The 27,449-nt window shown below is 49.7% G+C and overlaps 12 protein-coding genes across 12 annotated transcripts; 6 read left to right on the top strand and 6 right to left on the bottom strand.

The window, feature by feature from the left end:
- Positions 1 to 776: 776 nt before the first annotated feature.
- N7510_010762 (oxygenase MpaB family protein) lies at positions 777 to 1,679 on the bottom strand (the record flags this gene model as incomplete). The annotated part of the gene is made up of 1 exon (XM_056982687.1): positions 777 to 1,679. The coding sequence occupies one exon, from the start codon at positions 1,677 to 1,679 to the stop codon at positions 777 to 779; it is 903 nt and encodes a 300-aa protein (XP_056828181.1).
- A 618-nt stretch (positions 1,680 to 2,297) lies between these two features.
- N7510_010761 (DUF3712 domain-containing protein) lies at positions 2,298 to 3,729 on the top strand (the record flags this gene model as incomplete). The annotated part of the gene is made up of 4 exons (XM_056982686.1): positions 2,298 to 2,551; positions 2,614 to 3,041; positions 3,093 to 3,217; positions 3,271 to 3,729. 4 exons carry the CDS (start codon positions 2,298 to 2,300, stop codon positions 3,727 to 3,729), a joined length of 1,266 nt encoding a protein of 421 aa, XP_056828180.1.
- Positions 3,730 to 4,041: 312 nt separating this feature from the next.
- On the top strand, positions 4,042 to 4,479 carry N7510_010760 (cytochrome b5-like heme/steroid binding domain-containing protein; the record flags this gene model as incomplete). The annotated part of the gene is made up of 2 exons (XM_056982685.1): positions 4,042 to 4,204; positions 4,259 to 4,479. 2 exons carry the CDS (start codon positions 4,042 to 4,044, stop codon positions 4,477 to 4,479), a joined length of 384 nt encoding a protein of 127 aa, XP_056828179.1.
- A 180-nt stretch (positions 4,480 to 4,659) lies between these two features.
- Positions 4,660 to 6,572, bottom strand: N7510_010759 (acyl--CoA ligase; the record flags this gene model as incomplete). The annotated part of the gene is made up of 5 exons (XM_056982684.1): positions 4,660 to 5,218; positions 5,298 to 5,722; positions 5,784 to 6,218; positions 6,285 to 6,422; positions 6,480 to 6,572. 5 exons carry the CDS (start codon positions 6,570 to 6,572, stop codon positions 4,660 to 4,662), a joined length of 1,650 nt encoding a protein of 549 aa, XP_056828178.1.
- Positions 6,573 to 8,123: 1,551 nt separating this feature from the next.
- N7510_010758 (fungal specific transcription factor domain-containing protein) lies at positions 8,124 to 9,990 on the bottom strand (the record flags this gene model as incomplete). Its single annotated transcript, XM_056982683.1, has 4 exons — positions 8,124 to 8,154; positions 8,214 to 8,681; positions 8,750 to 9,424; positions 9,482 to 9,990. 4 exons carry the CDS (start codon positions 9,988 to 9,990, stop codon positions 8,124 to 8,126), a joined length of 1,683 nt encoding a protein of 560 aa, XP_056828177.1.
- A 765-nt stretch (positions 9,991 to 10,755) lies between these two features.
- Positions 10,756 to 12,264, top strand: N7510_010757 (questin oxidase family protein; the record flags this gene model as incomplete). The annotated part of the gene is made up of 4 exons (XM_056982682.1): positions 10,756 to 10,915; positions 10,971 to 11,223; positions 11,295 to 11,485; positions 11,738 to 12,264. 4 exons carry the CDS (start codon positions 10,756 to 10,758, stop codon positions 12,262 to 12,264), a joined length of 1,131 nt encoding a protein of 376 aa, XP_056828176.1.
- A 471-nt stretch (positions 12,265 to 12,735) lies between these two features.
- Positions 12,736 to 14,877, top strand: N7510_010756 (beta-N-acetylhexosaminidase; the record flags this gene model as incomplete). The annotated part of the gene is made up of 1 exon (XM_056982681.1): positions 12,736 to 14,877. The coding sequence occupies one exon, from the start codon at positions 12,736 to 12,738 to the stop codon at positions 14,875 to 14,877; it is 2,142 nt and encodes a 713-aa protein (XP_056828175.1).
- A 477-nt stretch (positions 14,878 to 15,354) lies between these two features.
- Positions 15,355 to 16,531, top strand: N7510_010755 (SGNH/GDSL hydrolase family protein; the record flags this gene model as incomplete). The annotated part of the gene is made up of 3 exons (XM_056982680.1): positions 15,355 to 15,531; positions 15,609 to 16,241; positions 16,298 to 16,531. The coding sequence occupies 3 exons, from the start codon at positions 15,355 to 15,357 to the stop codon at positions 16,529 to 16,531; spliced, it is 1,044 nt and encodes a 347-aa protein (XP_056828174.1).
- A 459-nt stretch (positions 16,532 to 16,990) lies between these two features.
- On the top strand, positions 16,991 to 18,681 carry N7510_010754 (putative aldehyde dehydrogenase; the record flags this gene model as incomplete). Its single annotated transcript, XM_056982679.1, has 4 exons — positions 16,991 to 17,039; positions 17,093 to 17,543; positions 17,596 to 18,301; positions 18,397 to 18,681. 4 exons carry the CDS (start codon positions 16,991 to 16,993, stop codon positions 18,679 to 18,681), a joined length of 1,491 nt encoding a protein of 496 aa, XP_056828173.1.
- A 231-nt stretch (positions 18,682 to 18,912) lies between these two features.
- Positions 18,913 to 20,441, bottom strand: N7510_010753 (FAD-binding oxidoreductase; the record flags this gene model as incomplete). The annotated part of the gene is made up of 3 exons (XM_056982678.1): positions 18,913 to 19,031; positions 19,089 to 20,253; positions 20,307 to 20,441. The coding sequence occupies 3 exons, from the start codon at positions 20,439 to 20,441 to the stop codon at positions 18,913 to 18,915; spliced, it is 1,419 nt and encodes a 472-aa protein (XP_056828172.1).
- A 264-nt stretch (positions 20,442 to 20,705) lies between these two features.
- N7510_010752 (isopenicillin N synthase family dioxygenase) lies at positions 20,706 to 22,037 on the bottom strand (the record flags this gene model as incomplete). The annotated part of the gene is made up of 6 exons (XM_056982677.1): positions 20,706 to 20,810; positions 20,862 to 21,041; positions 21,099 to 21,485; positions 21,542 to 21,622; positions 21,685 to 21,837; positions 21,891 to 22,037. The coding sequence occupies 6 exons, from the start codon at positions 22,035 to 22,037 to the stop codon at positions 20,706 to 20,708; spliced, it is 1,053 nt and encodes a 350-aa protein (XP_056828171.1).
- A 470-nt stretch (positions 22,038 to 22,507) lies between these two features.
- Positions 22,508 to 23,909, bottom strand: N7510_010751 (FAD-dependent oxidoreductase; the record flags this gene model as incomplete). Its single annotated transcript, XM_056982676.1, has 2 exons — positions 22,508 to 22,876; positions 22,929 to 23,909. The coding sequence occupies 2 exons, from the start codon at positions 23,907 to 23,909 to the stop codon at positions 22,508 to 22,510; spliced, it is 1,350 nt and encodes a 449-aa protein (XP_056828170.1).
- Positions 23,910 to 27,449: the final 3,540 nt, after the last annotated feature.

The following is a 27,449-nucleotide window of genomic DNA, read 5'->3' as shown; positions in this document are numbered from 1 at the left end:
GGACGTGTGATACGGGGGCATATAGGCTACATGATCCAAGTCGACCAACTTGTGGCGCATGCTCATATTTCCGTCTGCTCTGGGCTGCCCCTGAAACAGGCCGGTTGGAGACCGGATTTAAAGGCATACATACACCTCTAGGACAAAGCTACCGATATTGTAGATCGACAGTTAGGGATAGCGCCAGGACGGGGGACAGTGCCTGAGGCCAGCATGGATTTGATCACCTGGCCGAATGGAGAATCATGGCTTGCCCCGCCATCCCCAGGATCCAGGATTTCAGTCATTTGACACCATTAGAGCCAACGGCTGGCCAGACCGACAGTAATATATTCTCCACCTACCAGAAAAGCTCATTGTTGGTTCGCTCAGTGTCAACAGGGTTCTCCGCAAGGTGGACTTTGCCGCGGAACTCGGCTACTCCACATTCCCCACTCTCCAGACCGTGCAGGAATGTTCATCCATAGGGACAGACTAGGCCCGAGTGGGCCATAATGACAGCTCGAGCCAAGCAATCGGGATTTTCTTGTGTGTTGGTTGGAACACTGTGCAATAATAATACTATGATACACGCGATGAAAACTTCAAGGCTCAATTTTTGAGTACCACGTTAGGCTATTAGCTCTATAGATTAAAATCAACCAGTGTTCAAATTGAGTGCAAGTTACAGCAAGTAATGGAATGTCGCATCAGTATGGCTCCCACTCCACCAGAACGACAAAAACCCAAATACCATCCTTTGTCTAACCATCTAAATCTTCTCATTGCGATGAGAACTATGCCATATCCCGTAGTCGCTTGCGCATGTCCTTCAGGTAGTAGCGCATGGGGTACGTTCGGATTACCTTGGGAAGACACGGATATGTTGCTTTAGTGAATCCCATGGCAACCCGGTATGCGCCGCGCCGCGTCTTAGTGGATCTGAGTCCATAGGCCTCACGAATGCGCGGCGGTAACATTTCAGTAGTTGTTAAACGCACCAGAGGAAGGGCTGCACGTATATGAAGGGGAGCATGCTTGTTAAACAACAGACCCTTCGCCACGTTCTGGGCATGATCCGTGATTTTCATTGTCGCAATCTTATTGTCCCAATACTCCCAGAAAGCCTTGCGACTAGGCGGCCACATCCCGGGTTTAACACGCAGAGAAATGGCTAGGATAGCATACTCCCTATAGATAGCCTCAGCAGCTGCATCATCTATGTCGCCAAACATCCGCTGATAGAGATCAATTCCAACCGCATAGAGAGTGGCGGCAACCCATAGTTGGAGCTCTGGGTCGTCGGCGGAGTAGTCCGGTCCTTTGACCGGGGCGTGAGCACGATGTACCATCTCGATGACAGCCTTTTTTTCGTCTCGAGTGCCAAATGCCATGCAGTATACGTAGGTCATTGTGGTACGGAGTCGATCCATAGGTCGGTAGGCGAAGTTGCTGTATTCGTCCACACCTTTGGCAACACCGGGTTCAGCTACTTGGAGCAAGATAGCAGTTGCACCGCCAGCCAGAAGAATTGCCTCTCGAACAATTCGGCGGATCTGCTCTGGTTGCTCGAGTGCATCAAGCAACTTCGGATCGACGATGTCACTATCCGAGCTCTCGTTTTTCTCTTCGGTGCCGAACTTGGTGGCTTCTGCATTGTCGTTGCCCTCGACGCTAACTTCCGGTTTAGGCTCAACCATATCGAATGTATGCTAAAGAAACAATGTCACTGGTGGGGTTGGTATGTCAGAAAAGAGAGGCATAGGAATTTGTTTTCGGAAGTAAGGGTATTCTTGTAGCCTTTTATGAACGCACCTGGTTTCTGCGGTTTAGTAAAAGCTCTCTGCTCAAATCTCAAAACACGAGAAGAAGCTTTTACCTCATACAACGCACTAGCTCCCTGACTTGAGCCGGCCGCGGACCGTTGGAGGAGTAAAGTTCACCGGGCGCTTCTGGCAACGGCAAAAAGTAACACCGCCAGCATGGGCTACCGAGGACCGCTCTGCCGCGGAGAGTAAGCCAATGCATGCGAGAGAGGGGTTGCCTGTGATCAACGGTTGTGATGACGGTGAGATATGGCGAGATCGTAGTAGTTCCTGGGGTAGCAGACACTACTAGGACTTCCCCAGATTTTCGTCTCGCATGGCCATGGCGCTGCTGCCCAATACATGAGGGGGTTTGCGTGCTCTAACTTCAAATCCTGTACTTGGAGTATATAGTCAGATAGTATATGTCCGATCCTTCCATCAATTTACGTTCGGCAACTCTCGTACTACGTCTCCTGTTATCGCTTTCAGAACGCGCCCTCGAACTACAAAATGCAATACGGCACCAAGGATAGTTTTGTTATTGGGGCAAACAGAAACTTGCCCAATTCCCTAAGCCAATTGAAGGGCGAGAATGATGATTTGGAACCATCGAACGTCGAAATTGAGAGTCTGAAACCACTGGAGAAGGGGCCCTCAAGCAAGACTAAGGCACCTTCCACGAGATTCAAGAAGCATTGGCGCCGCTTCTGGTGTTGCTACTTGCTCGGATGTATTTTGTTGCTTGCAATTCTTCTTCCCATATTGTAAGGCATCATTTCTCTCCTGAATCCGCTTATTATTTCCTAATCCATTGTCTATACTATAGCTTCATGGTAGTCATCCCTGCCGTTGCGCAACTAATTGTCAACGACACAAGCCTACCTGTGTATTCTGCCTCGATCATGGATCCCAAGCCAGACAAAGTCACGTTCACTCTTCACACTTCACTCAAGATCCCATCTGGCCTTAGAGTTCATACAGACCCGCTCAACCTGAGTTTGTTCAATCAAGAAGTGAAACCGATGGAACCATACTTGCTCGTGGCACTTCCGGCTTACAACTTGAAAGGGGGCACCAATATGATGAGTGTGACCCGGCACAACACTGATATCCTCAACGAACCCCAATTCGTGAAAACCTTAACTACTGCGGTTTATGAAAAACGATTTGTGATGTCTGCAAAAGGCTCTACAGTTGGTCATCTTGGGGCGCTCAAGGCGCCTTTGACGCTGGACAAAAATGTTGAACTGAATGGTATGCAACCATATTTATGGCCTGGATTTTAGACTCACTTTAATCTCGTAGGTTTGGATAAGTTTAGTGGTTTTTCTATTCCTTCAGCCCGTTTGATTATTCCCGAGGAAAAGGATGGTACGAATCTGGTGGGCACTGCGGTTTTACCCAACCGCTCCGTTTTCACCTTTGCAATGGTTGGTTCCCACTACTTATTCTTCACTAGGCATATCCGCTTATTCTTTTACAGGGAAACGTAACTTTAAATCTCCAAAGTGCCGGCTTAATTATCGGACAAGCAACCTCCTACAACGTTCTTTTACGGCCTGGAAACAACACGATCGAATTGCGAGGCTGGGTAGATATCGACACTGTACTTGACAACCTTTTAGAAATTCTCGGCACGCAAATGTCTGCCTTGCTTGGCGGCGACTTAGAGCTTTCGGCTACCGGAAATTCGACCATCTACGACAACCATCATATTCACTACTACGAGGAGATCCTGAACAACCTTACGCTCACTACTCGCGTCCCCTTTATGAAGCTTTTGATGGACACAATTCATGGTATGACGCATTCCAATTCGAGCTCCAATAGCTCTTCATTGCAAGAGGGAATCCAGCAGGTTTCTAAAATCATGGGCGGTTTATCCAATTTGACAACTCCCCATGATTTATCTCGGTCGCTTAAGCTTCTTGTAAATACCTAGCAGAGCATGGATGCGCTTCTTATACGTCTTAATTAATATGATGTTTGAATGAACAAACAATAGAGAGACTCCAGAACAGTTCTTCATGCCCCCACATGTTGTGCAGGGGTTCCTTGACGGTCCGCGGCAAAGCAATCCTCGGTGGTTTCAGGGATTGGCCCCTAACCCTGGCTACAATCTACCTGAGAACCCCGCGTGTTTGAAAGCGTCTCATAAACGGAGGGCAAAATTCTCACCACTTTTACTGCCCGAAGAGCCATACACGTCCTTGTGTCTATCTACTGTTGATTATTCCATTTTAACAACGTCAGAATGAATGGTAGTCCGAGTCTTCAACACCAACATGAGGTAAATGGTATTTACTCGCGAGATGAGGTCGCACTTCACAACCTGGCTGGTAACCTTTGGGTTGTCATCGATCAGGATGTATATGACCTGTCCAGCTTTAAGGATGAACATCCTGGCGGAGCGAAGAGTATGTCGAACGATTAAATCGTGTTTCATAAATTCTGACACTTGCTCGTTTCAGTACTTCTGGGGGTGGCAGGGAAGGATGCATCCAAAAAGTTTCACAAATATCATCGAATAGCTGTTCTAAACAGGTACAAAGAAAGACTCCAGGTGGGAACCTTGGATTCTACTTTAGGGGCTTCCAGGACTAAGGGCCGTTCTCTCAAGTTGTTATTTCAAACCAAAAAAACCCAATCACCAACATCTAGCGCGGGCGTATCTAGAGACACTCGCACGTAGTTATCGGTGCTGTGATATTTACCCTATTTTCAAATACATATATTTCTTTCCCGTAGACTCGGTCACTGAAAAGTGGTACCCACAGCCTTTGTAACAATAGCCATGTTCTAGGTAGAGGAAGCTAGGGAAACTTGATGGGATGCGGAGCGTGATCTCAGGAAGTTCAAATTTTATATACGCTCAGAGCTTGGGCTTGATAAGCCCGGCTTCGATTTCTTTCTTCGCTTCTTCGCGCAAGACCCGTTTCAGAATCTTACCGCTGGGATTCTTTGCAATGGCGCCAACAAATTTGACTCCACCGGTCAATGCTTTGTATCGAGCCAGATGGTTCAAAATGTATTGCTGGACGTCCACCTCCGATAGCTTCTCTCCCTCGCTACCGGGTCTTCGAACAACATACGCACGAGGATACTCCGTGTCTGAGCCGGGGAAAGTGATGCCAATCACAGCGGCGTCAATAATCTGTGGGTGTGACAAGAGCACGGCTTCAAGCTCGGGCGGTGCAACCTGAAACCCGCGAACCTTGATAAGTTCCTTCTTGCGATCCACAATATACCATTTTCGGGTTGCTTGATCACAGTACGCTATGTCGCCCGTTTTGAAGAAGCCCTCAGAGTCAAAGGACTGTGCATTCGCCTCCAGATTGTTGAAATACCCAGGAGTCACTGTTGGCCCTCGTACACAAAGTTCACCACGAACGCCATACGCCGAAATATTCTTTCCACCTTCGTCGATCAGTCTATGAAGACCGTGTGTTAATAAAAAAGGAAGCAACAGGCAAGCCTAGCCGGCGTGATATTTCTAGTGAGGCAACTTACTTGGCCTCCAGGTTTGGAATCAACCGACCGACTGAGCCCGTGTCATCGTGTTCTGGGTATGGGAACATGGTGGCAATGCAAGACGTCTCCGTCATCCCCCAAACCTGGGTAAATGGACCATTATCTCCCATAAGCTTGCGGAACCGAGCTTGAATATCTTTATCCAAAGGTGCTGCTCCACATGCCGCGAGACGCACTTTCTGAAGGTACGGGCGTTTTCGTGAGAGAGGAGACATCAAGATGGCAATCACGATTGGCGGCACCATTGCAAGGTCTGTAACATCGTACCTTTCAACGACTTTCAAAAAGTCCTCAAGGTCAAATCGACGCATCACATAGGCAGCCGAGCCCGATTTGAGGGTGGAAATGTGGGTAACAGGTGCTGCAGAGGCATGGAAGACAGGTACCGCAATGATGCGAGAAATCTAATTCACCCAACGGTACTCAGCAACGTGCAAATCAACTGGCCCAAAAAGTAATACTTACGGCGTACGGTCGAGGATTGGCTCCTAGAACAAGTTCATGTTGGGCAATGAGGTTGGTATGGGTAATGGTTGTCGCTTTTGGCAGACCGGTGGTCCCACTGCTGAATAGTCTTGCGGCAGTCGTTTCGCTAGCGGTCTTCGGATCATCAAAGCGTACCCAATCCTCTTCACCGAAACTCATCAGTTGTTTCCATGACCGTCTTCCTGCGGGAATGGGTTGTCCCAGGTTGTCAAAAACCCACACATTTCGCTCGGACACACCCGCCTGATCCGCAGCGCGAAGCAGTGGTTGGAGAATCTCAGGCTCGGAGACGAGAAATTTGCTCTCAGATGCCTTCATGTGATGAGCTAGCTCGGTGGGGGTGTATGATGGGTTTGAGCCCGTGAAGATGCCCCCGGCTCCAATGATCGCCAAGACAAGAATGCTGTAGTTAATCTGCCAGCCATATCATTTTTTATCAGCTCTCTCCTGCGAACAATAGATGGGGTCCGGCGCTCCTACGTCATTGAAGGAGTGGATGAGAACACAGTCGCCCCTTTGAAGACCGGCAGCCCGGAATCCCGCGACCAGTTTCCGAATCAGCGATCGGGCCTGGTTGCAAGAAATGGACCTTTGGGGTTGTTGGGCGTCGATATAGATCTACCTCAGGTTACGACATCGTCAGTCTCGGACGGATGACACAGGATATAGCCCTACCGGTGCATCCTGATCGTACGGCGGGTCGTCAAAAATGAAGGAAAGCAGATCCTTGTTTGGGAGCAAAATGCGCTCCGCAGGTTCAAAGATCATGGTGTGTCTATGAGGGGGTCAGACGAACCAGGCCGGTCAAGAATGATAATAGTTAGAAATCAGGCAAGCGCGACGAGCTTGGGTTTCCAAACTCGATGATGCGAAGGCGCAGTCCGATATAAAAGGGCCGGTGGCATTGGACGGAAAATTGCCCAATAATGTGAGCCATCGATCATGCTCCGCGGCTTCGGCTGAACCCCTCCCCCTCGAGGGTCGTAGCTCGGAACTCGGTCGCTAGTCAACGACTAGCACGCATCATGATTGGCAGATATTCCCACGCCGACTTATGCAATTAATGCCTCGCAGCTCCTCGGTCGCGTGTTGTGTTGTGACAAGTCCACGATGCCAGCCACGAACGGGGAAGGGGATTTCCGTTGTGTGCTGACAGGATTCCTTCTCATTGTGATCTGCAAGTTCTATTATCACTGATGCTCTACAGAAAGGTTTGCATGGGTATTTATATACATAACTTGGTGCCACATTTTGTGCAATTAATAGAATAATACACATCATGGAATATGTTAATTGTTTCTGCAGCATGACCCAAAGCACATATCCGCCGCTATATGACATTAAGGTTAGCTCACCAGCTACGATGATACTATAAAGAACAGGATGGTTTACGATTGTATTTTTGAGAAATTGGTCTTTTTTCCACTGTAGAACTCGAGTCGTGTCTACATTAAGCCGTCAGAGGTTATAAAAGCCGCAGGAACATCAGGAGAAGGATCATGTACTTAGGAGCGAATGTAGTTTGAGAATCTGAATCACTTCCCATCTTCTTACTTCGACTGTGCCATGAAAAGAGCGAAAAGAGATTTTTCATGATAGAGCCTCGATTGAAATTACCAGAATTCGGCATTATGGGACTAGCCTGGACAAAGGTTTCGTGGCCAAGCGGTTGACTGGTGATTCCAAAGAGTAAGAGACAAGTGCTGACCGACGGAAAGAATGCAGGCTAGAGAACTGGAAAGACGCATGAGCCCGAGCATTTTATACAAATAGACAAGCCTGCCAGTTTCTTTTCTTTTCTTTTTTCTTTTTTCTTTCTTTCTTTTTTTTTTTTTTGCAGAAAAACAGGTCTCTACGAAGAGAATGGGTTTCCACAACTGTCCGGCAGTCGCCCAACTATTTGGCCGACGGCCGAAAACACTTCTCAGCTACAATAACATGCAGAATTTGTATTGGAGATTTTTCTTGGTAACATAATTCTTCGGAACATCGGAATAGAGTTATTATAAAGGCATTATTGTTTACAGAGAATCCATACGGCCCGCAGCCGTCGGCGGGCAAACTGACAATCGCGTTCGACTTGCTGCTCAAGGCTCTCGGCAGTCTGAGTTGGTAACAACTTCATGCACGTGAGGAGGAAGGACGAAGCTGTCCGACAGTCCGGCCCAATGCAGTGCATCTAATCGTGCGAGACCAAGCTTAACCAATGGAAAGCTTTGGCTCTGGCAGCGCAAGACTCGCAACCAAGAGTTTACTAGCTGCTTCCCCTGAACGGCATGGTCAGTGTTCGGAGCCTGTATCAAAAGCAAGAGCAGAAAATTAGAAACTGTCGCGAATCCAATGCGTGACCCTGATGCAGTTAGCAAACGATTCATTGTGGCATACGGATAAGAAAACTCACAAGAATACCAGAACGCGCTGAAATCACTCGAGGTTAGTCGCCTTGTGAAATTGACCAAAACTGCTGCACATTTCTCTGCACCATGTAAAGTGGTCTCTCCTGTACCGTAGTCATTTGAAAGAGTGACTTCTGGCAACGATTCTATTTCTGGAGCACTCGTAAAATCCAAGATCGACTCTTCCGCTACCAAAGGGGACGTTGTAGACATATCTTCCAAGTCAAATATCAATGGTGGACTAGATGATCGAGCCATAGGCCGAAGCATTGCGCGGTAAACAAATACCACAAGCAAGAGGTAGGCAAAATGAATTGAAGTAGGATATGGAGCCAATCCATGAACAGATTTACTCCAATTGGGTAACCGAAAAGTATCAGGAAGCGAGGAATACCATACATTCATCTTTTCAAGCAGCATTTGCCCTAGCTCAGCAGATGCGCTGAAATTGGCATTGAGGCATTGAGAGGCCTTCAGAGTACTAGAAATTGTATTAGTGTCCGACTTGCAATCTGCCACAGAAAGAAAACAGGATAGCGAACAACTCACTAAAATATCTCATATATTTCCTCCGCAATTTGACACAGATTGACGAGGTACCGAAATGGAATTTCAGTGTCACAGGCACAGGTTGAGAAGCCATAGCGAGGACCAACTAAGAAGTCCCCTTCATCGAGTTCACTAACGTCCCATTCGGCCGGGTGGATATACGGCGGTCGACCCATCAGCAAGCTGCGCCATTTGTCCTCGGCATACACCGCCCACCACAGTCGCCGTCGCAAACGCTTCTCCCAAGGTGAAATTCCCCACATGCGACACTCAATATGCAGCCCAAGGGAACACGCTAGGCCGACGATTTGGCCGACGAAAGACCATATGAATGGGGTATCAGCCATTGTATACTGTACTTCGCCGACGGGCTTTTTGTGAAGATACAGGAGCGCTGCCTGTAGAACTGCGAGATGAGGGGTATGTATCTCCTCGCTGATTATCTCATATACCATGCGCCACAGCATTTCCACCGGCGATGCATTATAGGTGTTTAAGACACACAGGTAGTCATCATGAGCAACGAATGGGAAGGCAGCCGCATAGATGGCGGCCAGGAGGAGCACAGGAACTTTGGCCAACGTTGTCAGCTCAGGGAGCTGACACGTTGGGGAGGTCAATCCTAGCTGCGATCGAGATATGACTGGCAGTGCGGGAAAGACATACTTGACAAACCTATCGAACTGTTAGAGCCAAAAATGATCTGTCAAGTGGGAAGGGGGCAGGTCTTACAGAGCAACCAGTCGCCTTCCGTACTCCAGCGGGACTAGGAAGTTCAGTTTTTCTCGTGTCGCGTCGCCGGCACCTGCACGAGTCTCATGCTTAACAGACGATGCCAGCTCTTCGGAAGAGATCATGAAATGCACGGGGATCCTCTGTGCTGTAGGAACTCCTCCAGCATTTCTAAAATGGACTTTGTAAAAATATTTCATACCGGATTCATCGAACCGGCAGTGCCGCAGCAGCCATGGGTCTGATTCGGCAGAGGCTCCAAAAAGCTGTGCGAAAAAGGAGTCGAGTTGATCGATGCTCTGCACGAACTGAGTGGCTGAGGATTGCCCAACGGGGAGAAGAGCCGACGTCGGCGACAAACCAAGATCACCATTCCCCAAGGGCAATGAGGAAAGCTGCGGCCCAATGCTCTGAGACGCGCTCCTCGCTTGGCTGGACTCTCGAACAAAGGAGACTGGAGTCGAAGAGATAGGAGTGATCTCGGCCGCACCTTGCATGGTTACTGACATTCGTGCTCTCTTGGGCGGCGGATTATCAAACGTGCATTCCAATTCCGCCGCCTTGCAACGCTCGCATGGTCGACCACTGTCAGTTTGACAGCCTAGTTTACGGGCTCGGCATTGATCGCATGGCCGTTGGCGTTTCGACCGGTATGGCCGGGCTGAGGAAGAGAGTGTTTCCATGTCATTTGCGGATCGGCATCGGTGGCCGAGGCTTTCTTAGTATTTTTATAGAACGCAAAATCCATCGGCCAAGTCACGTGGTTTCGCCGGCCGACGGACTCTAGGGTAGAGTACCAAGGTACAGAGCCTAGAAAGAAAAAAGTACATCATACCCCATAAGCATTTTTATCAAGCGCCGTGCAACTATTCAGTAATAATAATGTGCACCCTCTGCTGCACCCATCCATCAGCAGCTTACTTTTTGGTGGATTGTCAACGGTCCGAGGGCCGGCCCCCTAGGGCCGCCCCACCATTCCCGCCTGGGACGGATCACCGGCCAGTAATTAATGCGTGCTCTCCAACCTATGACGAAACCAAAGAGGGGGCGTTGAAAGTAGTGGTAGTAGTGGTAGTATTAGTAGTAGGCAGCTCGGTACTACGAACACTGATTATGTACTAACTATGCAGAATGGGCCACAGCTGCATGGATTGGGTGCAGGCATGTGCCCCCTTTGGCGTCGAGAACGGGATCGGGGCCAAAAGGACACGACAGGTCCTTTGTTTTAGGAATATCGGTCTTACACTTGTCTGTCTGTCTGCTGGACGAATACCATGGGAACTGCTGAGCGAATCTCTGTGCCAACGAACGTGCCATCTACCGGCATCTTCAAAGCACGCCCGCTGACGGTCGAGACTGCCATCAAGGTGTCAGAGCTGTTGCAGCGAAATCACGACAACTACCACATCTACATCCATGATCTTGGCCTGCACAGTAAGCAACTCACCAGGGTCCGTTGTGAACGCTGTTGTTGATGAGTCCGCCGCAGACCATATCCTCCACCATCTTCTGGCTATTTATGCACTGGGGGGAACTCCTCACCAGCTCGATAATGCCTACGAGCTAGCAACTGACTCTCAGCGGCCCACGCGCAACCCAAATATTAGTCGCGTCTTGGACTTTGCGGATCCTGCCAAATTCAAGGAATGCCTGGGCAAGGGAAAATACTACGACGATTACTTCCTGTTTTTCCAGCGGGAGATCGATCGCAATGGAGTGCCCAACACCGTGAATGAATTCTTGTTTAAAGGGGATGGGAGGGCAGAAGACATGCTACGTCGGTTCTTTGGCGGTACAGTCGCATTGACCCTAGGCATATGGATATCAAACTGATTCGCTCGTTAGGCTTTTTGCACTCACCGATCCACCTAGGCTATGCCATCGAATACGATCAGCCTCTAGTAGCTGCCGAGGCGCTTGCCCTTACGGCGATCCACGATGCCTCTTTCGGTGACATCTTGGAACTCGTCGAGAAGAACGCCCCGTTGTCTCCTGCATCAGAGAGTCTAATTGGCCTCCAACAGGAAATTTATTCAAACCAGAAGCTACGGCATGCAATGGACTATAAGCATGGGGTGTTTCAGATCCAGAATGGCCTCCTTGCCAATGCCCGAGAGGAGTTCCTTCGAGTGGTAGGCTCCTGGAAGGTCACGCCATCGGAGCTGGATGAAAAGACCGCAGAACATCTGAATGCTAGTTGTACGTCCCTTTTTCCTTTTACTTATTTCAATTTGAGCGTCTGATAAACCGTCAAAGTATACTGGACGGGTCTCGCCCAACGGCCGGAGAAGCAGATACGCATTGATTTCTTCCTGATGCATTCCATCACCGCAGGGTCGTTCTGGCCCGTTCTGAATAGTGCGCCTTGGATCAGTCCTACTACAAAGTGTCGGCTGCTGGAATGGAAAGGCCGCTCGGATTTGATTTTATACTGCCAGACAGGCGCACCTCTGCCGCGTCCCGAAGAATTGGCCATATATCAGCCTCAGCGACCATCGGGATGGCAACAGATCTTCCAGCGTGCCTGTGACTACAAAGATGACGGTCATCTGTCGAAGCTCATCCGCGGAATCGCGACTGCGGCACAGATCAGCAAGTCTTATGTAAAGAATCCGAGATTCAAACTAACAACCGATCGAGAGTTTCTAACTCTGGCGCATATGGGTAGGGACTATGTACTCGAGCCTTCGGTGACTGGCGCACTTGCTAATATCACTGTTTCGCAGCTATGGATTCTGCCGAGCAGTTTAACCGCGATACAGGCACGCGGGAAACGGACATGATCCGTGCCACATACCAGCATGTGCGTACGCTGTCCGTAGAGATACAGCGGGTGACAGCTCGATGGCCGCGCCATGTGGGCTTCGAACAAGCTTGGTTCCACGTGCCGGATAGGAAGTCAGGTCGTGCACACCTTTGATGCTTATATTTTAGAAAGACCGCCATGAATGGTATGTACGTTGTTTACATATTTCCGTCGCAATTTGTGTGTATACGACGGGGGGAAGGGTATGCAGATCAAACAATAGCTGGGACAGCAAAGTGTCTTAACTAATTATCGCAATAATGAACACCAGCCAACTTAATTCTCCACAGTCGGCTTATCCCACATCCCACGCCATCCCACGCACCGGACCAAGTCAATTGTCGATCCCCGAAAGGTTCGCAATTGGCGCCAGGAATGTAACGCTGCCATTAAAAAGGCCGCTCCTTGCTTTGTGCAATAAATAAAAGGTCTAGCAAGGGACGTATCAATGCCCTGGTGCTGTATTGTCATGAAGTGGCTTGTTCTCTGCATCGCAGCTGTCGCTTCGGCGCTGCAGAACCTGCCTCCGGTAGCCTTTCAGCCGGCGGATCCCGTGTCGGGGCGGGGGTTCTCACCTGCAACTGCTGACCACACAATCTACCTTGACGCCACTTTTGCGCGCCAGAGAGACCAAGATGGGCCGACACTGATCCCCCCAGCGGCATACGAATTCGCAAACACCTTTCGCCAGGACCTGGAAACGCTCACCAATTCCTCGTGGGATCTTCGATCCGTGCATCATTTTCCCTTGCAAGGAACGGGTGTGTTTATTGAACGTTCTCGCGACAGTTTTACCTACGAAGATGGCCGGCCAACCGAGGAGGGCTATGAATTGGAGGTGGAGAATGGTCGCCTGTATATCAGAGGCTCCGGGGCGCGCGGCATGTGGTGGGGGACTCGGACCGTATTGCAGCAACTCATCCTGGCCAACCAATCCATGATTCCGCTAGGCCGTATGCAAGATGCGCCAGCCTTCGCTACCAGGGGCTTCATGCTAGATGCCGGCCGGAAATGGTACTCGCTCTCATTTCTCAAAGATCTGTGCACCTACGCGTCTTTTTTCAAGATTTCCGAATTTCATTATCATGCCACTGATAACTACCCCTTGACTCGCGGCCCTGATCTGCCTTGGAACGAAGTCTATTCACAATTCGCGCTGCGCCCCGAGAACCCGAATTTACAGCCTCTGGTGCAGCGGGTAAACGAGACACTTTCACGAGATGAATTCAACCAATTTCAAGTGCATTGTGCACAGCGAGGGGTCACCGTCATTCCTGAAATCGAAGGCCCTGGCCATTGTCTTTCGGTTACGAAATGGAAACCGGAGCTTGCATTGGCAGAGAGGGATCTGCTTAATCTCTCTCATCCAGAAACCATCCCGCTCATGAAATCGATCTGGTCCGAGTTTCTTCCCTGGTTTCACACCAGCGAAGTGCACATCGGCGCCGACGAATACGATTCTACCCTGGCAGATGACTACATCAGCTTTGTCAACGAGATGTCTCATTTCATCGGGGAAACCTCAGGCAAGCAAATACGCATCTGGGGGACCTACGAGCCTTCGTCTACGCTCTCCATTGACAAGAACGTAACAATTCAACACTGGCAGTACGGACAGTCGGATCCTGTTGCATTGGCCCGTGATGGCTACCAAATTATCAACTCGGAAGATTGGTGGGCTTATATGTCGCTGAAGAACAATCATGTTCCCATCACTCCGGCGCCTTATCCCCAATTTTTTAACAACACGCGGATTCTAAACTTTGCAAACCAAGATTCCTGGCAATGGACTCCGCAGTTGTTTAATCCGGTCAATGTAACAGAACAGCCACACTCCAACGCTGTGAGAGGCGCGATCCTGGCCGCTTGGAACGATAATGGGCCCGACGCGACCACACAACTTGAAGCATACTATGCCATTCGCAATGGCCTTCCTGTCGTTGCGTCTCGGTCTTGGACAGGCTCTCGTGGTCCACGACTGGATGAATCAAGCTTGGATGAATCAATTGCTCTTTTGACATCCAACGCAATTGGACAGAACCTCGATCGACGACTACCTCATGATTTAGAGCAACCTTCTGGGTCCTTACTTTCATGGGATCGCCCACAGCGGGACTCAGAAGACCGAGAGTATTGGCTGGGTGATGGTAGTAAGGGCATGAATTATACTCTTCGACTCAACGTCACTGGGCCATTCTCACTCTGCTCCCCCGATTCAGTACTAACTCTCACCCATCAAAGCCAGTTAATTTTTACTTCCGACGGATGGCTGTACCCTCTTCGCTCCGTCGCCGAAACGGATGGGTTCGATCCTTCTGAGCCCGGGCGCATCTGGGCCAACGCGACTGGCTCAACCCACCAAATCGTGGATATTCCCTTGCCGGCGCAAATAGTGATAACTTCAGATCCCATTGGAGGAAGTCGAACCTGGATAAATGGCAACTTTGTGGGGCGGTTCGAAGTGTTTGTGTACGGTGGGGACAATGTGGATTTTTCCTGGAGCCAAATGGCATTTGTCGCTCCTCTAAACACTGTCCAGGGGCCCGGATTGCAACAGTTGGCAGTCTATCCATTTGATGGATCGCACTAGATTTTGAACCTTATATTCCTATTTGATAGTTCATATTCTGAAGTCGGCCTTTCGGGAATGATTCATTGACGTCTCTTACGATGAACTTTGGGACAATAATCATGGTCTGAACTTGATTCCGGTTACTGTCTCTTTGTCCCGCCAAACCCTGGAGGCTAGTCTGAATTTACCCGTTCCCCCGCCTAAATCCTGCTTGGTCCATGCGACCCCCGCATCCTTGCCTTCGAGTTGATATTATCAGAAGCCCATGATGAAGATCTTAGAGCATTTCTGCTTTCGCGCAGGGCAATCCTCCGGGATTTTGTGTGCGGGGAATCGCTCCAATAGAGATCACCTCGCATAATACTGGGGATTATATATGTTATACAAATAGAATGCTTGGACGCTTGAAACACAAGTCCATTTTCACCGCTCTGCCAGCCTGCATACCCAAACATCCATACACCCAACACACCTACACCCACGCACCTTGTCACCATGCTCTATTGTTCCTCCGTATTTGGGGTTTTTGCGGGTCTATTGAGTCTCTCGCTGGCCCACTCACAGAATTCCTGGCCTTTACACGAGTTCAAAAGCCTCGTTACCTTTGGAGATAGTTATACCGATGAATCGCGACTTGATTATTTTGCGAGCCATGACGGCTCAGCCCCGCCAGTAGGATGGGTTGATCCTGTGGTTCGTGCAAGAAACTAGAAGAGAGGAGGTGGGAATTACTGATCATTCTGAATTAGAACTCTGATACCGCCTCTGGAGGCTATATATGGGCGCGCTTTGTGGCCAACTCTGCTGGTGTCAATCTATACAATTACGCAGTGAGTGGCGCGGTATGCTCAAATAAGATTACACCTCGAACATTTTCCACCATCAATGCGCCTTTTCCCTCGGTTTTGGAGTACGAGGTCCCTGCATATATAGCCGATAGCAAGTACATCACTGCCTCCCGTCGCCGATTTTTGAATATCCCACCTCTTGAGACGGTGTACTCGATATGGATCGGCACAAATGATCTAGGATATGACGCATTCATCACTGACTCGCAGGTGGCGAACAAGACTATCCCAGACTACATTGATTGTGTCTATTCCTCCTTGGATAAAGTGTATGAAAATGGCGGTCGATTTTTCGTTCTTATGAACGTCGCACCATTGCAGCTGGTTCCATTATATGCGACCCCAGAACACCATGGCGTCGGACCAAACCAATACTGGCCCGATAAACCAAGCAACCTGACAGAGATCAGCTATCGGATGTGGGAGCAGGTTGCTACCGTCAACAATGCATTCAAATATCAAACACCCTTTGAACTGCTTATCGGAAACCGATACCCGGGTGCCAGATTTGCTGTGATGGACATGAATGGCTTGGTAGGCATTGATTCAGAGGTCTCTGCAAACTTGAAGCTAGGCTAATAGTTCACCAGTTAACTGATATCTACAACAACCCAGCATCCTACTTAAATGGGAGTGCCCCTCTAAATGTCACTGGATATGATAATCACTGTGACCTCAGTGGAGCTGATTGCACAAGACTGCCCTATCCCAATTCCTTCATGTGGTTTGATGAGCTTCATCCGTCACAGCGGACCGATCAAATCATTGCCGAGAATTTCATAGATGTTGTGAAAGGGAGAAGTAAATGGGCCACGTATTGGTAAAGCCAATTCGACATGGCAGATCAGCGGAACCCCCGCTTATTTGAAAGCTCGTTTAGCAAATGAGCGGGTCTCATTTTGATAATTCTGTTTGGGATTGATGCATTAATGATATATCAAATACAAACATGTAGTTTTTAGACAACTTTTCCCGCTGGTTCAATTTCAGACAGCTAGATGTATAACGTTCATGATCGACCCCTCTCCAAGCGATATAATTGTTCACATTAGGGGCCATTATTACGCACAGGTGCCGGCAGTAATCGGTTCTTGCTATTCTTCCGGGGGCTTTGTAAAGGGGGGGAGGGGGTTCTCATCCCGGAACGATCCGTGACATTTCCGAGGGCGGTGTTAGTTCCGCGCGGGGAGAAGAGGTACGTACAAAAAGGAGTAGAAGTACGATGGTGGTTCAATCTCCAGATTATGATTTAGTGCCATTTCCAATCACAAACTAATCTCAACATGGCTTCGTCTTTAACCATCACTGGGGTGGAGGGTCGTCAGATCACAGGTAACTAACCCCTGAAACACAAGAGGTATTGACTGGTTTCTAAAGTGGAAAAGTTCCCACGGGTCTGTTTATTCACAATGAATTTATTATATCCTCTGATGAGCGAAAGCTCTCTGTGGAAAATCCGACCACTGGCGAAATACTCGGCTTTATCTCTGCAGCGGGCAAAGAGGATATCAACAAAGCGGTCGAGTCTGCTAAGCACGGCTTTAAGACATGGCGGGATTTTCCTGGATCTTCAAAAGCTCGACTTTTACTCAAGCTTGCGGATTTGATTGAACGGGACGCTCAAGAGCTTGCATCACTGGAAGCCGTTGATGCCGGCTTATTGTATGCGGATTCAATGGGACTCAACATTCCTCAGGCTGTGGGCTGTCTCAGATATTATGCAGGGTGGGCTGACAAGGTAGACGGAAAGACTCTTGCCATGGATGGTGGTATTGCCTACACTTATCGCGAGCCCTTGGGCGTGTGCGGTGCAATCGTTCCTTGGAACTCCCCTCTGTACGCATCCTCTCAAAGTATCACAATGCAAATATCTCACATATATCGACAGCATGATTACTATTTGGAAGCTCGCCCCTGCTTTAGCAACTGGGAATGTTCTCATTATCAAATCATCAGAGCTATCACCCCTTTACGGTCAGCGACTGGGAGAGCTGGTAAAAGAGGCCGGTATCCCAGCTGGTGTCGTGAATATTGTGCCTGGAGAAGGTTCTAGCGCTGGCCAGGCACTTGCTGAGCATATGGAAGTGCGCAAAATTGCTTTCACAGGGAGCGCAGTGGCAGGACGCAAGATCCTCCAAGCCGCCTCCCGCACAAACTTGAAGAAGGTGAGTTTAGAGCTAGGTGGGAAGGGACCATCGATTGTTTTCGATGACTGCGACCTCAGTAATGCACTACTCTGGACGCGTGTTGGTATTACAGCAAATAATGGCCAGATTTGTGCGGCTGGGTCGCGAATCTACGTCCAAGCCTCCATTTATGACCGATTCCTAGAGGCTTACAAGGAAGCTGCGGTGGCAGCCCTGGCTGTGGCAGGAGACCCTCTGGATGCATCTACCACCAAGGGTCCGATTGTCAATCGTGCACAACATGAGAAAATCTTGGACTACATTCGCCAAGGAAAAGAGTCTGGGGCGAGGTTACTGTTTGGAGGCGAAAAAATTGGTCAGCGGGGATATTTTGTGCAGGACACGGCCTTTGCAGATGTTTCTGATGATGCCACTATTATGTGCGAAGAAATATTTGGCCCTGTTGCCGTGGGTTTCCCCTTCCTCTCTCCTGAGTGTTGGACATTTCGCACATCGGAGCATATTCTAAGATATGGAGATGCTAACTTGTCCCACCACTCTAGAGTATTGCCAAATTTACCACCGAAGAGGAGGTCATTTCGAAGGCCAATAACACTCACCATGGTCTAAGTGCCGCAATATTCACCAATGACATCAATCGCGCTCATCGTATGTCCAAGGAACTCGAGTCAGGCCAGGTGACTGTGAATGCTTGGGCCATGCTAAGCCCAAATGTCCCATTCGGTGGTGTTAAGGAGAGTGGATTTGGGCGAGACATGGGCGAAGAGGCGTTGGAGGGATGGACAACCGTCAAGGCTGTGAAATATCATATCCTTCCACGCCTTTAATTGTTTGCGGCCAGGTAGATCGATTCAGCTATCGGTCCCCGGGTATGCTGCACATAGTGGACATGAATGTGGCAAGTCCACTTTGTTATTATCACACACAATGCTTGCATGTTTCACTTGATTTGTCTCATTTTCTCTATTTATCTGTTCTTTGCAATTCTGATTTTGGGGGATAGCCGCTCAAGGGGACATGATATCAGAGTATCAATTATGGAAGTACGTCCTATTGCCCTATTTGAGGAGAATTGGGTGCATCTTGTTGAAGATATTCTTCGGATCATACTTAGCTTTCAGACTTTGCAACCGAGCCAGGTTGACACCGTAGATATTCGAAACCACCGAGTCCCCAGCTGAAAGCAGGTTAGCATTGAAATACATGGATATTATTAAGAATGAGCCGGACTCACGCTCAGCATAATTGATATACTGTGGCACATCATCTCCAGCTCCCTGGTCAGAGGTTCTGGTATCTAGTTCGGCCTTCCACTTGGCCTGAATCTCGCGTGCCCATGCACGGTGCTCCAGGTCCTTCGATGCATCGGTCCATCGCAAAAAGATAATGCCATTTTGCGTGAAGTTGCGGCTCGCCAATGCAGTCTCAGTCAGGGGAACCTCGCAGATTTTCCGCATATCAGTGAATTCAAGAATAATAGCGGACGGCATCAAATCTGGCTCGGCGCTGATCTTGGCCATGAAGTCATTGAAGATCATCCGCGCAAATTTCGGGTCCAGAGGCGGCTGGTAGAAGATGCCCTTGAATAATTTCCGATCGCCGTACGTAGCTTGGGGGTTTTGCAGTGTGTTCACCACTGAATATGGCACCATGTCTAGCGTGTTGAGAATGGGTTCTAGTTCCAGTAACCCAGCAAAATGTTTCTGACCGTCCTCCCGGGGTCCATTGTAGAAGCAAATCACAACTATCATCGGGCCTGAGCCATCTGGAGCCTGTGCAAAGATGCACATTGCGCCGGACCGTGCGTCGGGGCTCGCCAGCGTGACGTTCAATTGGTCCATAATGCCTTCTAGCTTGTCAGGCATGAATCCCATAATACCAGCGTAGACAGGGTTCGCTTGATCGTAGCCCTGATAGGTGAAGTTGACTACCACACCAAAATTGTACCCAGCACCACGCAAGCCCCAGAACAAATCTGGGTTCTCTGTAGCGGAGGCTGTGACCAGAGTACCGTCTGCCAGAACCACCTGGGCGGACAAAAGGTTATCAATGGTAAGGCCGTACTGCCCACTCAACCAACCGTAACCGCCCCCAAGTGTCAGACCCCCCACGCCAGTGTGGTTCACAGTTCCTCCAACAGCCGCCAAACCGTGTGCTGCCCCCGTCTCATCAACATCCTTCCAGGTCGCGCCACCTTGAGCAGTGATGGTTTTCTTGCTTGTGTCAACAGTGACCTCGTTCATACGAGACAGATCGATGACCAGGCCCCCGTCACTAGAGCTAGTGCCGGAGACAGAATGGCCTCCACCCTTGGTAGCAATGTCGTCAACTCCGAATTCCTGGGCCCACAGAAGAGCTGACTGGATGTCGGCCACCTCAATTGGCTGAACAACCACTCCCTAATTTGGAAATGAGCATACGCGGTTTCGTTATTAGTCTCCCCAACACATACCGCATATTTCATTCCGGTGTCCGACCAACGGATTAGGCTGTCTTTGTATCCATCAGATCCAGGTGCGTACACTGTCGCTGTCGCCAGGCGACTACGAAGAGCCTGCAAGGCCGCAGCATCAATGAGAGAGGCCATTTTCGCTTGTGCTGAAATCGTTGTCTGCGGAAGACCCCGCAACCTCGGGTCGTAGCGCGGTATTTAATAGTTTCGGTGGATCGCGAGACAAGCCCAATAGTACCCGTGGGTCGTTTATCGCACCATTATTAGTTGTTCCACCCTTGGCATTCGCAGGAAATCAGAACTAGTTGGTCGGTTAGCCAAAAAGTGTGAATCGTCTTGTATTATTGGCCTAAGCAAATATTTCTCGCTGAGGATTTACATAAAACATCTTAAGCTCCACTATTCCAAAATCTGCTGAGAATATTTGGCATACAGCTCAGGATACCATTTCCGACCTACATCCGGGTGACTCAGTATCCGGTTTCTGAGGTGCGCCTCGCCAAACTGATTCAAATGAGTCGTAATTCCCATATAATTGCAATGCATGAAACTTACACAGGAGTACAGCGGAGATAGGAATTCACTTGGAACATCGACAGCACGCTTCCTATTGTCGTCAGATGCCGGAATCCGTTGCACAATATGCGCAGCAGAATTTTTGAGCTGGTCTAGCGTCAGATCCAGTCTCACTCCCAGAAAAAAAGGAATGCTGTATCGTGTTTTCGAGGTTGGCGCCTAGAAGATATGGTGAGCGGTAGGTCTGCCATGCTAGCCAGTCAATGAACAACGTACAATCACTCGGTGCGTCGTAGCGGCACAAATTCCGCCTGTAATTGCCTCAAAGCCCTGCTGGATATTCACCACCAAGCTTCCCTCCACTGGAGGCACATCAATCCACTCGCCATTCTTATTGAGCACCTGCAGTCCACCCGTATCGTCCTGGGAGAGGAAGGTGAAAAGGCCTGCGGAATCCTTATGGGGTCCCACGCCTTGCGAATCCGGTGCGGAAGGAGGATACTTTACAAATTTCAAGCGGCTCATATTGCCTTTGAAAGCATCGAATGTAGTGGGTGGTAGAGACAGACATTCTGCGACCAAGTGCACAAACTCTTGAGCCAGATCGTCCATTTTAGCAATATAGCCTTCTACCAGGTCTTGCGACGCAGGGTGCTCGGGATACTAGTGTATAGGAGCGTTAGGAATACCAGGCACCAGTGGGGAAGGCTTTTACGAACCTGGTTTGGGCCCTCAAGTCTCTTCCAAATCGGGTCTTCTTCTTTCCAAGGTTTCATTCCCGGCGAGCCAAAATCATATTGCTGCACGGAATCAGTCCATCTGGCCGTATTGCTGTTTGCTTGCGTTGTGCGATTTGCATTACCTCGCGAAGGTCGGTCTTGGCTGCTGTGGTCTCTGCACCAAGACGGGTGTATCCCAGGAATGACGGCGAATGGATCATATTGCATCTCTGTTTGGCTTCGGCAGACAAGGCAAAAAGCGCCGGTAGGCTCGCCTGAGTACGGTAGATCAGATCCTGAGATCAGCCAGATCAGCATGTTGAGCCAAACACGAATCTATAGGATTTACTGGCACCTCTAATCCTGTATTGGTCAGATATAGAAATCCGACGACGAAGATGGCATCACGAAGCTTGGCGAGCTCTTCGCTCTTCGTCTCAGGCGATGTCAGTCTAGTAAAATCGACCGTTGGGACAGACGAGAACGTTTCAGGCATCCTGCCTTGTTTGGTCTTATGAGCTGTTTGAACACAAATTTGGATGTCCGACTGAGGGTTCTTGAGCCACGCTGCCTGCATGCAGTCGGCCCGCGTTGTCCGGTCCCTTGCGGGGCAGCGCCGAGGTTAACCATCCATATGACTCAGCACGTACTGGCAGTGAAGATCATGTTACATACATTGATATTCACAGCTTTTCGAGATTAGGTATATCAACGAGAGAAAACGAGAGTAATATAGCTATGAACAAATATCGCAGGCAAGGAAGTCTGACAACAAGAGAGAATGAGATCTCAAGGCACGACGCATCACATCCATGCCTACTACTGTATTCCATGCGGTACTAGAAGGCGGAATCAGAGTGGTTTTGTGTATCGAAGAAATTAATACAGGTCGTATACTCCAGCACCATGCACTTAGATCTGTAATCTGTTTGTAAAAACGCCCGCAATGCAAAAGGATGTGAGCCGCTAGAGGGCACGCTCCGTCAAAAACGATTGCAGTGTCACCAAATCCTCACTTGATTCCAGCTTTGAGATGTCAATCTTCATGGCATCAAACTCCCAAGCCGCTTCGCGCTCGTCGCGATGACTGCGGAGGTAAAGCGGCAACATCCACTCCTTGAGCCGACCTTCGAGCATGCCCATATCCCGATTCCTGTCCCACATACGAAGGGACTCCTTGAATGCGTAGTTGATTGTACTGCGACGGAGACGCTCGTAGGCATTAAAGGTCCGCGCCAATGGCTCCGTACGGTAGCGACTTAGAATCCGAGCGAAGAGAATGGCGTCGTCCAATGCATAAGCAGCCGATTCATCCCGTGGCGGCATCTGGGACAACTATGTCAGTTAAGCGGAACATCAGGATCATTGAATACCACAAGTTACATACTGCATGGGCGGCATCACCAAGGAGTACCACACTGTTAATGCACCACCGTCCATCGGGGCGGACTTGGTACACTGGGTACAGCATCCATTCGGCTTCATCATTATCGATGACCTCCCGAACATAAGGTATGGCGCATTTCCCAAAACGATGATTTAGCTCGCCGCGTAGAGCACGTCTGATCCTGTTCTGGGTCATCCAGTCTTGCCCCGGTTCAAGCCGATAACTATGTAATGCTTCCTCGCTGAATTGTACGATGGCAGAGGCGAAGACTTGCTCCTGGTCACGGTCACAATAGCTCGTGAGGATGGAGCCATGGCGGGACATATGCAGCGCTGAAGAGCCAAAATGGGTGCGCGAGGAAATACTGTCGGAGTTTATAGTGGCCTGCACAAATGAGATCCCTGTATACTCAGAGGGCCGGTTTGGGTCTACCCAGCGAGTGCGCATCGCGGAGTGGACGCCATCGCAGCCGATGACCAAGTCTCCAATAGCCTCAGAGCCGTCATGGAAATGCACCACGGCCTTGTCGTTGATCTCCTCGCCGTGCGTTGCCTTTTTACCGAAGACAATTTCAACGTTGCTGCTGCGCTCAACCACGGCCAGCATCGCAATGGAGATGACGATGCGCATCACCCGGCGGCCCTTGTATCCCCCAAATCCGTTTCCATGTTGATCAGTGAAGTCAATTGAGCCAATCGAGCGGCCGGAACGCATAGAGTAAAGCTCAATCGCGTCCACATCTGCTCCGCCCTCGGGCCCCATTCGATCCAACTCTTCCAGCACTCCCAACTGCGCCAGATGCCGCTGGGCGACCGGGGTCAAATTGATGGCGCCTCCCGATGTAGACAGGATGTTGTGGCGCTCAAATATGGTGATTTTCAGATCCGGCACATATGGAGTGAGTTCGCGAGAGAGGGCGAGCGCACACGCGATTCCCGCAATGCCTGCACCGACAATGATGATAGTGCGCGGCGGCTGCATTGCCATGAGCTTGGCTGGAGTATATACTTGATTGGTCGATATCCACGCCTCGATAGAGTCTACCGTGGCGCGAAATAATAACGTCCGGTATTCATGAATTTGTTGATATAGTCACCCGGCTCACAACGGGCGTTACGAGGGCCCCCGCTGGGTTTAATATATCTACAGATGAGAGGCCAGCGTGCATTTCGATGACCAACGATCAGCGGGCCGAGGCTGCTCGATTAGACTCCCTTCTTATGGAGAGATCAATAAACCTTCACTGATGGTCGTGGTTGCACCCATGGTTTTCGTTCGGCCGGACGAGGCGATCGTTCGGCGTCTCCCCCGGCGGGGCGGCTGTATGTGGAGCATCGAAAAGTGACATTATACGCTTGAACTGATCGATCACAAAACACGAGCGAATAACAATTGAGCAGATACTCAGGCCACCTGGCGCAATGGCGCTGGCGTCGGGGGAGACATCCAGGCTGCGCACTTTCCCTGCGACAAAGAAAACGTCGCGTCCGTGACGCAATTAGGCAAAATTTCATTTCTGACAGCGGCCATTGCAGGGGTTTCAGTCCGTGTCCTGCCGCGGCCGTGGAGCCCTTGGGCCCACCCGTTCCACGTTCTAGCCTCTCTTGCCTACCTAAGATGTGACTATCGATGGTGCCGGACAAACCCGTGGACTCACTAGATGCTTCTGGGTTCATTGGTCCGTGCAATGGCGGCTGTGTCAAGTGCACGCGACAAGCCTGAATTGTTAACTCTCCCTGGAATCTTTGATTTGGCTTCTGCGACGAGGAATTGATCGGTGACGCGATTTCCACTTCAGCAGGCCCTGCAATTTCTGTAAGCCCGGGCCAGGGGGCCTCGCCTCCATTCCTCCCTCATCATTCGTCCCGGTAGCGTTTTCGATACTAGATCGGCTGCTCAACACCAAACACTGGCCGTTGAGATTTAATAACAGGCACGGCTTGCAAAGTGGCGCTCGACTATCGTCTCCTCACAGCGCGTGGCATGGGCGACTTCGACTTACAGAAAGTGATCAAGACACAGAAAGCACGCAACGCCGCTGTGGACCAGAGTACCAGACCTGGTCTTTCTTTATGGACTTCAGCCATGGTGCACTGGATAGACAGAGCACGCAGGTCATCTCGTAGTTCCCACGCTCCGCCAAGTAGCCGGATAGAATGGGCCCAATGAACTTCCCAAGGGTCCAACTGATACCGGCAATAGATAATACTCACAAGTATCCACCGTTGGGGCCGAAGATCCCTGGAGACCCCGTGTCTAGCTCATCTACAGCTGTCTAGTTTTGCCAGCTTTAACGCAGCGAGAGCCGCACACGGAATACCCATGGCGAGTATCGCCGAAATCACCACGATTCTAGCCCTGCCAAAAGCCAGGCTCGTTTGTCTTAGCAAAGGATGGAGGTCATGGAGAGAGAGAGAGAATCAGTGGATTGTCTTAAGTGCAAGAAGGAGACTATTCGGATAATTACACCAACACTGTTGGAACACTGCCCTCATAAGTCACGTAACGTAAACCACGGGCGAGTGGCCCACACGGGCGAGTGGCCCACCTGCCCCCAAATCGCGTCTCCGACGCGTTCCTACTCTCCTCAACCATCCACCATGCCACCAAAACGCAGTATATCGGGCCCTAATTCTTCTAATCAGGAAGGAAGGGTCCTACTCGCAATACAAGCATACAAGAACAACGAAATTGTCAATATTCGTGAAGCGGCACGTCGATTTGGTATTCCCAGAACCACCCTCCGGAACAGGCTCGCGGGCCAGACCTATCGTCCTACTACACGCGCAAATAACACAAAATTGACCCAATTAGAAGAGGAATCGTTAAAGAAATGGCTTCTTTCTATGGACGACCGAGGAATTGCTGCCGATCACGCCCTAATACGAGAAATGGCAAATATTCTACTTGCGAAGCGCGGCGAGGACCCTATCTAAACAGTTGGAGTTAATTGGTCAGGGACTTTTATGAAACGCCACGACGACCTTACAATGCGCTTTAGTAGGGGCTATGACTATAAGCGCGCTCAATGTGAAGATCCAGTGGTTATTCGGGATTGGTTTACTACTGTCCGACGCACTATTGAGCAATATGGTATTCTGCCTATGGATATCTATAATTTTGACGAAACGGGCTTCGCAATGGGTATTACAAGCACCTCAAAGGTTGTTACACGCAGGGAATACTATGGTAGGCGCAAGTTAGTACGCCCTGGTAATCGCGAATGGGTCACTGCTATTGAAACAGTCAATGCAAGTGGATGGGCGCTTCCGCCTACTATCATCTTCAAAGGCAAGCGATATAATCAGTCTTGGTTCGTGGATCTTCCGTCCGATTGGCGCCTCGAAACGAGCGACAATGGATGGACTACTGATGAAATTGGTCTACGATGGTTAAAACACCATTTTATTCCATTGACTACACAGCGCACGCAGGGGGTATGGCGTCTATTAATATTAGACGGCCATGGAAGCCATATGACCGCAGCATTTGATGATTTATGTATAGAAAACAATATTGTTTCTATATGTATGCCACCGCATTCCTCACATCTATTACAACCTCTCGATGTGGGCTGCTTTGCTGTTATTAAGCGATCATATGGTCAGCTTATCCAGGACTGGATTCGCTGGGGCCGGAACCATATTGATAAGCTTGATTTCCTTACTGCATATCCACGTGCCCGAGATGAAGCATATCAAGGCATTACTATACGAAATAGCTTTGCCGCTGCTGGCCTCGTTCCGCTAGATGCGCAGCGTGTGCTAGACAAGCTAAATATTTTGCTTGCCGATATATATACACCATCACCACCAGGGACTAGTGGGAGCGACAGTAGCAGTTTTGTCCCCCATACACCTCATCATACAAAGGACCTAAGTCGTCAGGCACATTCAATCAATAAGCTCCTTCGCCAGCGTATGCATTCACCGCCTAGTCCTATTGTACAGGCTTTCGCGCAATTAGTCAAAGGATACGAAAGAGAGATGCATAAGAGTGCTATATCGGCACGCGAGATTGAGAAACTACGCTCCCAGGTCAACCAAACGAAACAAAAGCAGGCAAAACCTAGCAAATGGATGGATAGTGAAGTAGGAATGACAGGCGAGGACAATGTACAGCGAATGTTGGATGATCAATTAGTCGTTGAAGTGGAAAACACTGCCGAAGCAGGTCCTTCGTCGGCAGCGGAACCAACCAAGCAGCGTGCGCCACCGCGGTGTTCAAATTGCTGGCAAATAGGGCATAGGAGGACTAAATGCCCTGATTAGTATGCGGGTATTTCATATGTAAAATAGGCGTTGGTAATTGACTTATATTGAATTAAATGCGTACGGTTGCGAGTGGGTGGGCCACTCGCCCGTGTGGGCCACTCGCCCGTGGTTTACGTTAATCCTGGGTCAGATTTCGCTTAGTCAGCCCATACTTTGCCCCCCGGGGCCCTTTCCTTCCAATTGGACACACATCAACAAAACACAATGGGTCACGTGACAGGGTGCGCAGGATCCTCAACAGTTTGCC

The sequence above is a fragment of the Penicillium lagena genome (genome assembly GCF_028827675.1).
Source record: "Penicillium lagena strain IBT 129212 chromosome Unknown utg000008l_segment0_segment0, whole genome shotgun sequence".
Lineage (NCBI taxonomy): Eukaryota > Fungi > Ascomycota > Eurotiomycetes > Eurotiales > Aspergillaceae > Penicillium > Penicillium lagena.
Note: the sequence above shows the minus strand (reverse complement) of the source record. Positions and strands in the feature narration are given on the sequence as shown.